Source organism: Capricornis sumatraensis, chromosome 5 (assembly GCF_032405125.1).
Source record: "Capricornis sumatraensis isolate serow.1 chromosome 5, serow.2, whole genome shotgun sequence".
In the NCBI taxonomy this organism is placed as follows: Eukaryota; Metazoa; Chordata; class Mammalia; order Artiodactyla; family Bovidae; genus Capricornis; species Capricornis sumatraensis.
This window is the reverse complement of record NC_091073.1, coordinates 49,639,485-49,655,629: the sequence shown is the minus strand read 5'-3', so window position 1 is coordinate 49,655,629 and position 16,145 is coordinate 49,639,485. Positions and strand designations below refer to the sequence as shown.

The following is a 16,145-nucleotide window of genomic DNA, read 5'->3' as shown; positions in this document are numbered from 1 at the left end:
AACAAATTCCTTAACCTGTCTGTGGCTTGGCTTCCTCATTGGTAAAATATATATATATATATCTCATTAGCATTATTATGCAGGTTAAATGAGTTAGTACTTGTAAATCATATAGAACAATACCTAACACATGGAAAGTACTTCTAGAAGTGTTTATTAAACTTGGATTAATAAGTTTATTAAACTTATTAATAGATTGACATTAATCCCAAGAATATGATTGGAATAATGAGGGGTAAAGATGAGGGCGGAGGTATGCAGAGCTGTTCCAGGGGAACTAACCAGCTGTCCATCAATAGCAAACATCTCAGGTCCTATTTCCACTCAGTTTGGTGGCTGCTTGTGGTGTCTGCTGATGCGGGACCATCCTAGTCAACTTGGGCTACTATGATAAAATGCCATAGAGTAGGGGACTGAAACAGCATTTTCTTCTCACAGTTGTGAAAGCTAGAAAGTCTAAGATCAAGGCACCAACAGATTCAGTGTCTAGTGAAGGCCTGCTTCCACACTTGTAAGATGGTCATCTTTGCATTGCATCCTCACAGGAGGCAAGAGAGAGCATGCATGCTAAGTCGCTTCAGTTGTGTCCAACTCTTTGCAACCCTATGACCTGGAGCCTGGCAGGCTTCTCTGTCCATGGGATTCTCCAGGCAAGAATACTGGTGTGGATTCCATGCCCTCCTCCAAGGGACCTTCCTGACCCAGGGATCGAACCTGTGTCTCTTACATCTCCAGCATTGGCAGGCAGGTACTTTATCACTATCACCACCTGGGAATCCTCAAGAGAGAGCAGAGAGAGAAAAAGCAGACTCTCTTGTGTCTCTTCTTATAAGGGCGCTAATTCCATCTCTCCACCTTCATAACTTAATTACCTGCTGAAGGCCCCACCTCCTAATACCATCCCTTTAAGGGTTAGTCTTCCAGCATGTGAATTTGGGAACACCTTAACATGAAGTCCATAACAGAGACTCCAAGTATAAGTTTATCTTGCAGACTTCAGCTTCCCCAGTGGGAGCAGACAGATCAGTATACACCAACTAGGGACTGAGATGCCAGCCAGCATCCCTAAGTCTGATTCTCTTGGAACAATCCTAACACACATTGCTTGGTGAGGAATGGAGTTGAGAGAACTACCTCCCTCTCCTCCCTTGCTACAGTCTAGGAAGGACATTTTTTTCTTCCTCTCTCCTCCAGTTCATCTCTTTATACAGTCTTCAAAAGGACTGCAGAGAGGAGCAGGTCCAGCTCTCCAACCTGAGCAGTTTATGCAACCGTAATTATTACCAGCTCTCTTTAGAATGTGAAGTGACTAGTGCCACTTCTTTCCAGCAAGGACTATAGCCACCAATTCTAGGACAATGGGAAATGTTTCATTCCACATCACATAGCAAGTACGTAAAGGTGGGTGATATATCATAGGGCTGATATGTTGCAGAACCTGTTTGGGCAGAAATCCAAAACACATTAATTTATGCAAATGTAAAAATAGGTACAGCTTTTGTTTTAAGACAGGTGCAGAACAAAGAATCAACAGGTAAACAAGAGAGAATGACAGAAAATCAGGGATGGATTCCATTTAATGATATTCTTATCTATTGACATTGAAGGTTCCCTGGTCATTATTCTTAGAGATGATACTCAATAAGTGACTGATACAGATTCTATAGATCTGAATACACAGTCTAATCCTGCAGAAATTGACACATTGTGTCTCTGATACCATCAGTTCTAAAACAAGATGATGAATCCTTGGGCTTCCTTGGTGGCTCAGATGGTAAAGAATCTGCCTGCAATGTGAGAAATCTGAGTTTGACCCCTGGGTCAGGAAGATCCCCTGCAGAATGGAACAGCTACTCACTCCAGTATTCTTGCCTAGAAAATTCCATGGACAGAGGAGCCTGGTGGGCTACTGCCCATGGGGTCGCAAAGAATCGGATGTGACTGAGCAACTAACACAAATGAATCCTTAACCAGTATGTAACCAAACAGCCATGTAAACATGTGTGTTAAAAAACACAAATATTTTAAACATATAATATTTCTTCCTCTTAATTAAAGATGATGTCTGGAGTCAAGCTACCTGGCTTTGTACCTGGGCTCCAAAACTCATGTATCGGTTCACTTTGCAGAGTTATAACATCTTTCTGTGTCGCATTCCACTGTGAAGTGGGATTTTGGGAGTGAGTTAATGCAGATAAAGAATAAAGGATAGTGTTGGGCACGTAGAATTACCATTATAAGTGTTCAGTTCAGTTCATTCGCTCAGTCATGTCCAACTCTGCGACCCCATGAATCGCAGCACGCCAGGCCTTCCTGTTCATCACCAACTCCTGGAGTTCACTCAAACTCACGTCCATCAAGTCAGTGATGCCATCCAGCCATCTCATCCTCTGTCGTCCCCTTCTCCTCCTGCCCCCAATCCTTCCCAGCATCACAGTCTTTTCCAATGAGTCAACTCTTAGCATGAGGTGGCCAAAGTATTGGAGTTTCACCTTTAGCATCAGTCCTTCCAAAGAAATCCCAGGGCTGATCTCCTTCAGGATGGACTGGTTGGATCTCCTTGCAGTCCAAGGGAATCTCAAGAGTCTTCTCCAAAACCACAGTTCAAAAGCATATAATTGTTAGCTATCATAATTACAGTTTATGAGAATGAATTTCAAATTGGTATCACTGAATATTTCCATAGGCATGCCCTGCCACTAATAAAATAAGCATTTCAAAAATAAAATCAATCTCTTCCTCCCGTACCAACTTTCTCTGTAAATTTTTGTCAAGATATCTAAGGATCATAGATTTACTTTTTTTCTCTTGTATCAGTCAGACCTGTTTTGAATTCTAAGTGAGAGAAACTAGCTTAAGCAAAAAAGAAGGAAATTTAGTTCTTGTAATCAAAACAGGGAGGGCTTAGATGAAACTGGCCACAGAGATACCTGGAACCGGAAACTCAAATGCCCACAGAACTCTCTCCTTAAGAGGAGACTCTTTTTCAGGTCAGCAGTCATTGTGAGAGGGGCTGTGGCCACAGAGCCCTATAAGCAACTCCATGGAAAAATGTGAGTCAGCTTCTGACTGACCGATCACATGTACATGAATGGTGTCATATGATGGGCATGGCCAGAGGTGTATCCTCACTCCATTGGCAGAGAGGTGGAATACACAGTTTGACAGCCCCCACCAGCCAGCATGATTGAAGTAGAGAACGGATAATAACCCAAAGGAAGGGTTCCTTAGAGGTTTGAAGTCAATCTAGATTCATTTCTTTAAAAACATGCTTCTGCCTTGTCATTCTTCCATCACCAGTGTTCAGGACAGTCTCCAGGACTGCTGCCCTAACTGCATAACTCATTTTCTTTTTCCAAACATGAATCCTTTTCTCCAAACTGGAAACTCTCCTCATCATCCCATATGTTGTCAATTTCCCTCTTTGCTTAGTCTCCACTGCTTTCCATTATGCCTTCCATCATCTCTGATATCCATATAAAACTTTTGCCCAAATCCTGCTGCTTCTGATACAGAATGTCAGCCTCTGCATACTGGTGCTGAATCAAATCTCAGAGATGGAGTTCTGAGTGAAATAGAAAAGAACAGCTTTGTTGCTTTGCCAGGCAAAGGAGGACAACAGTGGACTCCTGCCCTGAAAAACTATTCCGCCCCAGGAGGATTTGGTGAGAAATTTTATAGCGGTAGTTTAAGAGTGGGATTGCTGACCAAGATTAGGATGTGTGTAGAGCCTGCACTCCTTTATCCTGGTCTCGCGTAGTTTCTTGATGCTTCTCTAGTTCTTTTAATCTGGCCCCATTGGTCTTCTCTGGAATGAAGAATGTGGATATCTTCAACTTGGTGGGGGTTTTAGTTCTGTAAAGAATGCAAAGATATTGTTATGTGTTTCCTTTGAGGCAGAAGGAGGACTCTGCCACAAGGTTGCACTATTGTTTATTGTTCCTCCTTTGTCTCTGCATCCTCTTCCTTCCCTGACTAGCAACTGTTTGAATCTACTCTTTGGGATTCAGGGAAGGTCATGAAGGCTGGTGGAGAAGGCAATGGCACCCCACTCCAGTACTCTTGCCTGGGAAATCCTGTGGGTGGGGTCGCTAAGAGTTGGACATGATTGAGCGACTTCACTTTCACTTTTCACTTTCATGCATTGGAGAAGGAAATGGCAACCCACTCCAGTGTTCTTGCCTGGAGAATCCCAGGGAGAGAGGAGCCTGGTGGGCTTCCGTCTATGGGGTCGCACAGAGTCGGACACGACTGACGCGACTTAGCAGCAGCAGCAGCAGCAGCAGCATGAAGGCTGGAGTCTGTTCCCTATGAACAAGGAACAGGGGACATGGAAAGGCTTTGGCACCCAGGAGCCCCACAGGGTCCTGCTTGGTTTCACTTCCATGGGGATTTCTGGGACTATGGCAGACGACACTGATCTCTCCTTTATTTGACTGCCCCTCCCATTGTCAAAGTTTCTTACATATATAGATCATATTTTTATTTTTATTCTCACAGTACCCAGCAAAATGCAGAATTACTGACTGAGCCAAACTTCTAGATAAGATGTTCTACTCAAAAATGCATGCCTTGCATTAGGTATTTACATATCCATAAATACCCTTGAGACTGAATAGATTGGAACCTTGATAATTGATCAGATGACCAAGTGGGATTTAACAAGGAATAGAACTTGGTCTGTAGCTCTAAGTTCTCATTACTTTCCCTGCTTATGTTTGCAAACTCTCCTTTCTAGTTTGTTTTTACAACACATGGTGTTGAGCTTGGTATAATTGGCAATCAGTAATTATTTGAAGAAAGTAATGAATGAATTGGAAAGAAAAGTGAAAACAATAGGAAGTTCTAAAGAAATGTTATTTTCAAATAAATATAGTAGAATTCTTTTTTTCTGGCTTTTTGATTAAAGATGACTTTCAGTTCAGTTCAGTCACTCTGTCATGTCTGACTCTTTGCGACCCCATGGACTGCAACATGCCAGGCTTCCCTCCCCTTCACCAACTCCCAGAGCTTGCTCAAACTCATGTCCATCGAGTCAGTGATGCCATCCAACCATCTCATCCTCTGTTGTCCCCTTCTCCTGCCTTCAGTCTTTCCCAGCATCAGGGTCTTTTCCACTGAGTCAGCTCTTCGTATCAGGTGGCCAAAGTATTGAGTTTCAGCTTCAGCATCAGCCCTTCCAATGAATATTCAGGGTTGATTTCCTTTAGGATTGACTGGTTAATCTCCTTTCTGTCCAAGAGACTCTCAAAAGTCTCCTCCAACACCACAGTTCAAAAGCATCAATTCTTCAGCACTCAGCTTTCTTAATAGATCAACTCTCACATCCATACATGACTCCTCAAAAAACCATAGCTTTGACTAGACAGACCTTTGTTGGCAAAGTAATGTCTCTGCTTTTGAATATGCTATCTAGGTTGGTCATAACTTTCCTTCCAAGGAGTAAGCATCTTTTAATTTCATGGCTGCAGTCACCATCTGCAGTGAATTTGGAGCCCAAGAAAATGAAGTCTGTCACTGTTTCCATTGTTTCCCCATCTAGTTGCCATGAAGTGATTGGACTAGATGCAATGATCTTTGTTTTTTGAATGTTGAGTTTTAAGTCAACTTTTTCACTCTCCTCTTTCACTTTCATCAAGAGGCTCTTTAGTTCTTCACTTTCTGCCATAAGGGTGGTGTCATCTGCATATCTGAGGTTATTGATATTTCTCCCAACAATCTTGATTCCAGCTTGTGCTTCCTCCAGCCCAGCATTTCTCATGATGTACTCTGCATATAAGTTCAGTAAGCAGGGTGACAATATTCAGCCTTGATGTACTCCCGATTTGAAACCAGTTTGTTATTCCATATCCAGTTCTAACTGTTGCTTCTTGACCTGTATACAGATTTCTCAGGAGCCGGTTAAGGTGGTCTGGTATTTCCATCTCTTTCAGAATTTTCCACAGTTTATTGTGATCCACAAAGTCAAAGGCTTTTGCATAATCAATAAAGCAGATGTAGATGTTTTTTTGGAACTTTCTTGTTTTTTCAGTGATCCAGTGGATGTTGACAATTTGATCTTTGGTTCCTCTGCCTTTTCTAAATCAAGCTTGATTATCTGAAAAGACAACTTTAATGGAAGACAAAACATAAAGTTTTGTAAAGTGTTTTAGAGGTTTTATTATAAAGGCTCAAGATTTTAAAGACATTGCCTTTAAATTTTGTATTATTTTATGTAAACCCTAAAGACATTTTAACCTAAAATGTCAGGGAATATTGGAGCATATTTTCCACTCTCCAGCAATGAGAAAATCTTTAATCTAGTATCTGAACACACATACACTCACATTACATGTCTATGTATACATAAATAGATAGATATAAATGCTCCTTGTTGTTGTTTGGTCGCCTACATGTCTTGACTCTTCGTGACCCCATGGACTGCAGTGCACCAGGCCTCCCTGTCCCTCACCATCTCCCAGAGTTTGCCCAAGTTCTTGTCCATTGCATCTGTGATGCCGTCCAGCCATCTCATCCTTTGATGCCCTCTTCTGCCTTCAGTCTTTCCCAGCATCAGGGTCTTTTCAAAACAGTCAGCTGTTTGCATCAGGTGACCAAAATATAGGTCACACATATCTACACATACACATAAATATGTTGATCATAGTATGATAGAAAAAAACTACAAACCATGTGTTACGTCAGATTCTAAGTTCTGACAGAATGGTTTACCATGAGCCATTTCTTTTTTCTTTTTTACCCCCTTTAAAACAATGTTCATCATTTCAGGTCACTGAACAAAAGAAATTGATTTGTGCTACTCTAGAAAAAACATCTTCAGTGCCACACCAAGCATTTATATGATATTTTTCACCATTTACAAAAATCCCACAAAATACTCTCAGAACCATTATAGAGCAGCACCATAGTCTCCTGGAAAAACAACACTATTCTGTGAATTTTGCAATAGGCAATCATTCCAACCATCTAATTATGATAGCTGGATTTTTATACTTCTCTTCATCTTAGATCTTTATCCTTCTGGCTCATTTCCAAATGCCAGGGTTTTCATAGAATTTTGTTGGGTGGGAATTAACCAGCTAGATTCTTCTCAAAATCATTCTTCCTGTACTGATCCTGAGGCATGAAAGTTCTAGGACAGATTATAGTAATCTCTGAGGTGTTTCATAGTTACAATATGTCAAGTCAATAGCAAGAAAAATGAAAGGCACATCTAATACGCTGAAAATGCATATTACTATTAAGATTTCTTCTAATATGTACATAAAATTGAAAGTTCCAAAAAATGAGTTCCTGTGTCAGGATTAACCTTAATTTTCTTTTTGCTGGCACCCTTGTCTATTTTGGGATCTTTTAATTGGCTTTAGATTTATCGGTAACTGTGTACCCCCATAATTATCACCAGGTATTTCCCCTGTGACTTCTAATAACTGAAACCCTTTCTTAATTAACTTAGTGGATTAGAGTAGAGTTTAAATTATAAGTGTGAGGGATGCTTTGCTCTATATTATGTATCCTATCTCAGATTTTCTTCCGAACTTAATTGAACTTCTGGAAAACTCTCCAAGACCAATCAGTGCAATCCATGGATTAGCTTTGGCAGATTTGATTTGGGTGAAGGAATCTTATCAGCAAACTTTTTTTCAATCCTGTTAGCATGAAACCATTTACAGATAAATGATGACAAACTTGTCGATTTGTGTCTAATACCTTGCAACAGAACTGTGACAGGCAGGGGCACTTCCTGTGACACTAAACAAAGGAAGCAAGTTACCAGATTTGAAGAAGTTTTTTAACATTTTTAAGACACAAAGAGATCATTTAGTGGTTGCAAAAACTTATTTAGTGATCCCTCCCACCTTCTGTTTCCAAGAGAGACAGACAGGCTGACTGACTGGGAGCCCAAGAGACTTCAGTACTCTGTTCAGAAGTTTCTGTCTTACCTGTTTCACTTCAGTTCCCAGGTAGGAGTAGGGTCAAGGCATATGTATGCAGAGATTATTCCCTCAAGAAAGCATGCCATGTGCTAGGCAAGTTATGTAGCATGTTATTTCACCTAATTGTCACAACACCCTATGTGGAAGGTATTATTACCCATATTGTACTTTAGAGGAAAATAAAAGCTCAGAAAGGTCACACAGCTAGAGAACAGCATGAATCATGGGCTGAGATTCAAACCCAGCTCCAGCTGATTTCAAAGTATGTATATGATCTTTCTGCTCCATGACTCTGCCTGGAGGAGATTTACAAAGGGAATACTAGAAGTGTTTTAATTAAAATGAGTTTTGCTTTGTTATTTAAGACTTTTGATTACTCTTTGGTGTAATTAGCAGTTCTCAAGGGTCTTATAATCAAGTCCTGGATATTAATAGAATGTATCCAGAAACAGTTAAATAACATGACTTGCTCCTCTCAACAATAAAGGAGAACATGATCAACTTCACATAGAGCCAGGATGCTCATACAAATTTGAAACTGAAACAACAAATTGCTCCCAGATAATTGGATCTGTGATTTCTCTGTTCTTTGGAAAGGCTGGGAAAAGACAGTTGGTGAGCTGGGATCTGGATACTTCTTGGGTGGACTTTGTCCAGTTCTACATCCAGATCGGTGGAGAGAGTTCTGCATGCAACAAGCCTGACAGCAGAGAGGAGGGTGTCCTCCTCCAGTACAGCAACAACGGGGGCATCCAGTGGCACCTGCTGGCAGAAATGTACTTCTCAGACTTCAGCAAACCCAGGTAACCAGCTCTGATTGCCTTCCATTGATTTCAGGAAGGTTAAGGGTGATGTTGCTGTTGTTTAAAACATTGAGTCATTTCAAGGAGCGATAATTCTCCATGATATAACACAATTAGATACGGAGAGAGACCAACCAAAAGCATTACTTCTAAGGCACACAGGGGAGAGGCAGAAACCAGAGAAAGCCAACTGGGTCTAACAAGAATCATAACATCCAGGGAGAGAGTCAGGGATGGTAGGTGGGAGGTGGAGCCTGGTGAGCTTCCCCCTATAGAGTAGAAAGGGAATTGATAATGGGGCCAACTGGTTTAAACAATTTGAAGCTATTCAAAGTATATTTTTTCTAAGGAATAGCATTGTTAATCTGGAAATTACTGAGAATTCAGGAAAGTAAGAAGATTACTATATAGACGAACAAAATTTCAATAGCTTTTTAAAATTCCAGATATATTCCATTTTTATTTAAGGGAATTTTTCTTTAGGGCCTATCTTACCACATTTGTGAAGAGTTCTATGACACTAAAATGGTTAAGAGATTCTGAGTTGGAAGCTATCAGAAGACACCATGATGGAAAATACATAAATAAATATAAGGAATAAGTTTAACAATACTGAGAATCTCTGCAAAGAAAACTTTAATAAAACTTCAAAACTTCTTTCAAATATATAAAAGTGAACAAATAAATGGAAAATAATACAGCATCCTTGGATAGGAAAACTGAACATTATGATATGAAGATATCTCTTAATTTATACTTTATACTATAGCAACCAAAGTCTTAGTGGTATTTTTTTAGAACTTTATGTCTAGAAATATAAACTGACAAAAATAGTTTAAACTTTTGGTTAAATATAGAGGGATACCCTACACGATATTGTAATATATTGTATAACCTACATAATTAAAGTGGAATGATACCAGTGCATAGATAGAACAGTCAAGTCAAATGACCCAGAAATTAACTCAGATATACATACAAACATTTATGAAAAACACACATCAACTATCAATGATAAAGAAATGGTCATTCAATCAAATGGTGTTAGAAGAAGGTGGGTGGGCTCTTGAGGGGAAGTATCTATATAGATTGTCATCTAACATCTCAGATGATAGTGTTAAAGACTGGTTAAAGATTTAAACGTTTAGATTACTATCTGATCTTGGGAAAAGACCTAAACTTTCTATACATAAATTCAGTAGAAGAATTAACACGCGTGTAACACATCCATTTCAAAGGGAATAGAAAAAAATTAAAAAGAAACAGAAAATATTTGCAACAAATATGAGAAATAGAAGATCAGTGTTCCTGTAAAGAGCTCGTACAAATTATCAAGAAAAACACTAAGATCCAGTAGAAAAATAGGTAAAAGGAATGAGTAGATGTTACAAAACAAGAAAGACATATGTTTAATAAAATACAATTAATATCCAACCTCTCTTACAATAAAAATGATACTGTTTTTCAACAGTCAGATGGTCATTTTTTAATAATACAAAATGCTCTTTCCACATGGAGCAGCAAGACAGGTGCTCTCATGTCATCCTGCATGCCATTATTCCAAGAAAGAATTCTGGAAAAATCCTTTGGATTTTTGGAAAAATCAAGAGCCTTAAACATGACCATTTTATTTGGCCTGGTAATTCCATTTTGAAGAATCTTCTCTAAACAAATAAACTGAGGTGTCCATAAAACTATATGCATAGATTTTCATCACAGAATTATTTATAAGGAAAGGTGAAATAAATAGTAGCACATCTGTGTGATGAAAAATTATATAAATGGTAAAATGATCTTAACTAAGTTTACTGACATGAGGATGTGCTTATGATATAATGTTAATTTTTAAACTGTAAGATACAAAATTATACATATAATCTCATCTGTGTAAAAGAGTACATGCTTTAATGATATACAGCAAACTGTTAGCAGAGGCCAATCTCATATGGTAGATCATCAGTGATTTATGTTTCATTTTTACTGGTTATTTATATTTTCCCTCAATAAAGTAAGAACTGTTTTGAAAAAAATTAATGCTATTTTAATGCCATAATATATAAGGGAGCAGTTCTTTCTAAGGATTTCTTTAGAAATGTTATGACCATTGTCATGGTAGTCAAAAGACATTGTTCAGTTAATCAAACTCATTTGAAATATCTGCCTCCAAAAGATACAATAACAAATGGAGAAACCAGGACCAAGACTGAACTTGCTTACAACTTTAAACCTCTTGTCTAATTTGTCTAAACATAAGACTCCTCAAAAATACCAAGAGATCAAGCAAAACTAGACTTTCTCTTGTTGCTACTAGTGTTATTTTAACAGCTGCTAAAAAAAAAAAAACAACAGAGTTTTTCCTTTCCTGGCACTAAATGATTTGCTTTTATGCAGATTTGTCTATCTTGAGTTACCAGCTGCTGCCAAGACCCCCTGCACCAGGTTCCGCTGGTGGCAGCCTGTGTTTTCGGGGGAAGACTATGACCAGTGGGCAGTTGACGACATCATCATTCTGTCCGAGAAACAAAAACAGATCATCCCAGTTGTCAATCCAACTTTACCTCAGGTATTTCTCATTATGTCTGAACTCCAGGATGACATAGAATTGTAAAACAGGATGGGATTACTGACTCCTCCAAGGATTTAGTGCTTGACACTTGAACATGTAGTTTGGTTTTATGTGTTTGCACTAATTTTTTTTTAACCTCTCTATGCTACTCTTTCACAGATTATTTAGATGTTAAAAAATGTAAAAAAAGACTAGAAAGTTTGTCCAGTTCATTAAGCGTGATTATTAGTTTGTTTATAAAATAATTAGATATATAGTAGCAAAATATTTTCAGTTGTTAAATAATCAGGAGAAAAACTTCATGGCAGTTTAAAAAACAGTTTGAGAGTCTGATTTATTTTCATAGACACACAAATAGTACATGGTAATACAAATAGCATGTCATGAACTGAAAATTCCTTTCTTCTTTTCAAAGCTATCAAATTGCCTTTCTATGTTGTTTGTATTGTTTCTATTAGAACTTTTATGAGAAACCAGCTTTTGATTACCCTATGAATCAAATGAGTGTGTGGTTGATGTTAGCTAATGAAGGAATGGTTAAAAATGAAACTTTCTGCTCTGCCACGCCATCAGCCATGGTGTTTGGAAAATCAGATGGGGACCGATTTGCAGTAACTCGAGATTTGACTCTGAAGCCTGGATATGTGCTGCAATTCAAGGTATTTATGCATAAACTTCTTGCAGATTAAGGAGCAACCATCTTCCAGATTTGTGAATGAAATTCACAAAGAATACAAAATGTTCATATTTCTGTTAGTGAAGGGACTCATCTGAACAAACAGTTTCCAACAGTCTTGCAATGGCAAAGCTTTTTAGCTCTATCCTTAAGGAAAACAGCTTGTCAGTTTTTAATGAGCCCCAGAAGTGGCTGTGTCACTGTATTTCTTTAAGTGCTCATGGAACTCTATCAGAATTAAAAAGAAAGATTACTTTGAGGATTTCAATCTGATTGTGACTTAATGAATCCCATCCCATGCTTTTGGATGGTAATGGATGTGTTCTCCTTTTCAGCTTACTAGTACTTTTTAAACTTGCAAGTAATTTTATGTTTTTACTATGGGGTTTTCAAACAATTTCTTTTCCTTTGATTCAATAAATTTTTACTTTAATTATCATTGTTCTCTTAAAAGCTGCTTATTTTTCAGTGCTGTGATAACATGTCAACATGGATAGCAAGTATTTACTTTGACAATCTCTTTTTTCAAAACCCTAATCAAAATTTCATTGTGTTTATAATAAAATCCCATTGGTGAATTCTGGGGTCGAGAGTAATGCATTTTTAATGATCCAGCACAACTACATGGTCCTTACATAACGGCAGGATGCAGATGCTAAATAATTTACAAATGGAATTATTAAAGAGATCAGATGTTTATGGGAAGCTCTTCAAATATAATTTCCAGAGGTCTGTAAACAAGGCAGTGAGTCATAAATAAGATGATTAGTGAAATGTTATTCTTCTCTGTTTAGATTTTGATGCTAAATTGCCATGGAAAACCATTAATAATGGTGTACAACTATATTAATTTGTTGGTACTGCCTAAAATGGGAGCAGAATAACAGCAAAAACAATACATTGTCAGAACAGTATGCTGTTTCTCACCTGGCACTTTTTCTAATTAATTAGCCACAAAATCATGATAGTGTAGGTGTTGAACTCTGCAAGATGGTATTCTAAAGTTTAAAAATCTAAATAGAGAAAATATTATTAAATGTTTCAAAACATAATGCAAAATGCCTAAGGAAAGTCTCAATTCTCGAATCACACCAGCAGAAATTGTTGATTTGTAGCTATCAGTTGATAATAGGCAGGTAATATGAGTCATTTAGGAACTGTTAATGTATATTTGGAATCTGTAATAAGAACTTGATGTTATTTGTCCAAAAAAGGTACAGTGCTGGTTAAGTTTTGATGACTGCCTGCCTTGTATCAATGCTAAGTGCTAGGAATACAGAGATGAGAAATGTAGCCAAGCCCTCAAGGAGTTCAGAAACTAGCAAGTGAGCCAGAAAAGTGAACAGTTGCAGTAGAGTCACTGGAGTGCTGTGGTAGAAAGAGGCTCTGATGCGGTGGGAGTGCCAGTGAGTTCCTGGCATATGGCAGGTACTCCAAAATTATCTGTTAGTTAAATGGATAGATGGATGGATGAGTTGAAATAGGAAGTTTCTGGAAATACAGAGACTTAACAGACTGCAAAATGGAGGGGGTGGGAAATTCCAGTTAGAACAGAGTGTGCAACTATGTGAAAATATAGGAAAGTGCAAATGAGAATGGAAATGTTGGAACTTTGAGTTCGGAGTACCTGCCACAGAGGTAAGATAAGGTTGATTCTAATGGGCTTTATATGATACACTAAGTCCCTTAGATATTAATCCAAGAGCAATGAGTCATGGAAGATGTTTAACCCATTGAATGTGAGAATCAGATCTGTGTTTTACAAGGATCATTCTATTGACTTAACAGGAGAAAAAAATATTTATAAAACTTCTACTATGTTCCAGGCTTCTTTTTAGGCTATGAAAATAACTAGGAATAGAGAGTTTGACAAAGAAAGAACAAAAGAGAACAGATAGAACAAAAAGGGCAGATGCCTTGAAGTAGGAGTGTGCTTGGAAAAGTTTAAGAAACCACAAGGACGCCTCTGTGACTAAAGCAAAGTGAGGAAGGGGAGACTGGTAGGAAAAAGAAAAAGATCAGACTTTGACTTTTGCTCTACATAAAACGGGCTTCCCTGGTGACTCGGATAATAAAGAATCTGCCTGCAATGCGGGAGTCTTGGGTTTCATCCCTGGTTCAGGAAGAGCCCCTGGAAAAGGGAATGGCTACCTGCTCCAGTATTCTTGCCTAGAGAATTCCATGGACAGAGGAACCTAGTAGGCTACAGTCCATAGGGTCAGATATGACTGAGCAACTAACACCTTACCTACACTACATAAAATAGCTAGCAGAAGAGTGACATACTCTGACTTAGACTTTTAAAAAATCACACAAGTAACTGAGTTGGGAGTACACTGGCAGAGTCAAAGGCAGAGATAAAAAGACTGCCAGGCAATTATTTCAGTGATCCAAGTAATAGATAATGGAAACTTGGACCTGTGAGATAGTGGAGGAGGCAGAGATATGTGCTCAGATTGCTGAGTGTATTTTGAGTAAAGTGACAATGCTGGAGAAGTAAGAAATGAAGAGGCCAGACTAAGGCATAGCCTGGGACTATAAGTAGATGGTTCTGAAAGATGTTAAAGGTGCACAGTCAACAGGTTTGGGTAACCTATTGGGTGATAGAATGGATTCTAGAATGACTCCTACATTTCTGGCTCAAGTCACTGAAATCAGAAATTAAGGAATAGGAGGATTTGTTTTAGGATGGTGGATGATGAGAAGACTTGGACCTGTGGATTTAGGGATGCCTGTGGATTGCTAAGGGTTTCCCAGGTGGTTCAGTGGTAAAAGAATCCACCTGCAGATTCGATAATAACGGATGCAGATTCGATCCCTGGGTCGGAAGGTCCCCTGGAGGAGGAAATGGCAGCCCGTTCCAGCATTCTTGCCTGGGAAATCCCATGGACAGTGGAGCCTGGCAAGCTACAGTCCATGGGGTTGCAAAGAGTCAGACATGACTGAGCACACATGCTCATGGATTGCTGAAGGACAAGCACACAAGAAGCAGTTATGGACATTGTTCAGAGAGCCTGGGAGTATCTGGGAGTCATAGGGATTTAGAAGGCATCTGAAATTATGATTGTGAATGAGATTAGGGAGCTTGTATGGAGTAGAAAGGTAAGAAAGCCAAGAATTGAATTCTAGAAAAATCATCAGTTAAGAAGCAGGCTAAATGGTCCGTAAAGAATAAAATCACAAACTTGTCACAGAACTGAAAGCTCCATTGACTTACCTACTTTAGCCATAAATCTAAGACAGAAAGCTAACTATGTGTGCCCAGTGTGACTCCTCTCACCACAGGCCAGCCAAAGGCTATGCTAACTAACAAGTAATGTAATAAAAGGGTTTATGTTACAAGAGGTGATCTTGCATCTTAGAGGGTCAAGTCTTTATTTTCCTGACATTTAACTATGTAAACTTGGATAAATGAATCACAATAAAATTGCCACTAGCCATATTATAAATCCTTCTGAGAGATGCTTTCTAGCTCTGAGCATGAAATTAAGGAAAATATGTGTTCTTCCCATTTTTGACAGACTGACTCAAGCTCATTCACAGTCACAAGGATGAGCTGGTTGACCTCTTGAGTTCTGACCTAATTTTATTTGCCTAGGGGCCTATCTTTCCTTCATCCTTTATTTTTTGGCCATGATTATGCTCTCTTGAGTTCTTCAATTTTTTCTATAAAATTTGACTATTCTTAGTTATAAAGCCTTATACAATCCTATGATGGCTCCAACCAACAAATGAAATAACATGAATGGATCGTGTGCTCTAAGACAGCATGTGATTAAATTTCAGGAAGAGTTTGACATTTACAACTTATAAAAAATATAAACTAAAACAGTAATACAATCATTTATATATTTATTAATTTAGAAAGAAACTGTCCAAAGCTTTAGTAACATTCAGTGCTGTGTAAAACTGATTCATTTTAATCTAAGTGATTAAAAATGAGCACATATAAATAGGAAATTCACAGTTTCTACATTTTGATTTAGTAATACTACTCCTAGATATTGGTATGCTTCTTTATAAAGATTAGAAGAGAAAACAGAAAAAAATGGTTGTGCTAGGGGCTTCCCTGGTGGCTCAGTGGTAAAGAATCTGCCTGCCAATTCTGGAGAAGGAAGTGGCAACTCACTCCAGTATTCTTGCCTGGAGAATTCCATGGACAG

At 38.5% G+C, this 16,145-nt stretch overlaps 1 protein-coding gene across 2 annotated transcripts in view; it reads left to right on the top strand.

Moving 5' to 3' along the window:
* RELN (reelin) overlaps window positions 1-16,145 on the top strand; it is a 536,845-nt gene that overhangs the window by 409,928 nt on the left and 110,772 nt on the right. For both annotated transcript variants that reach the window (XM_068972809.1, XM_068972810.1), the window contains exons 25-27: window positions 8,535-8,740; window positions 11,132-11,303; window positions 11,765-11,965. In XM_068972809.1, coding sequence (XP_068828910.1) covers window positions 8,535-8,740; window positions 11,132-11,303; window positions 11,765-11,965 — 579 coding nt within the window. The remainder of the gene's footprint in view (window positions 1-8,534; window positions 8,741-11,131; window positions 11,304-11,764; window positions 11,966-16,145) is intronic.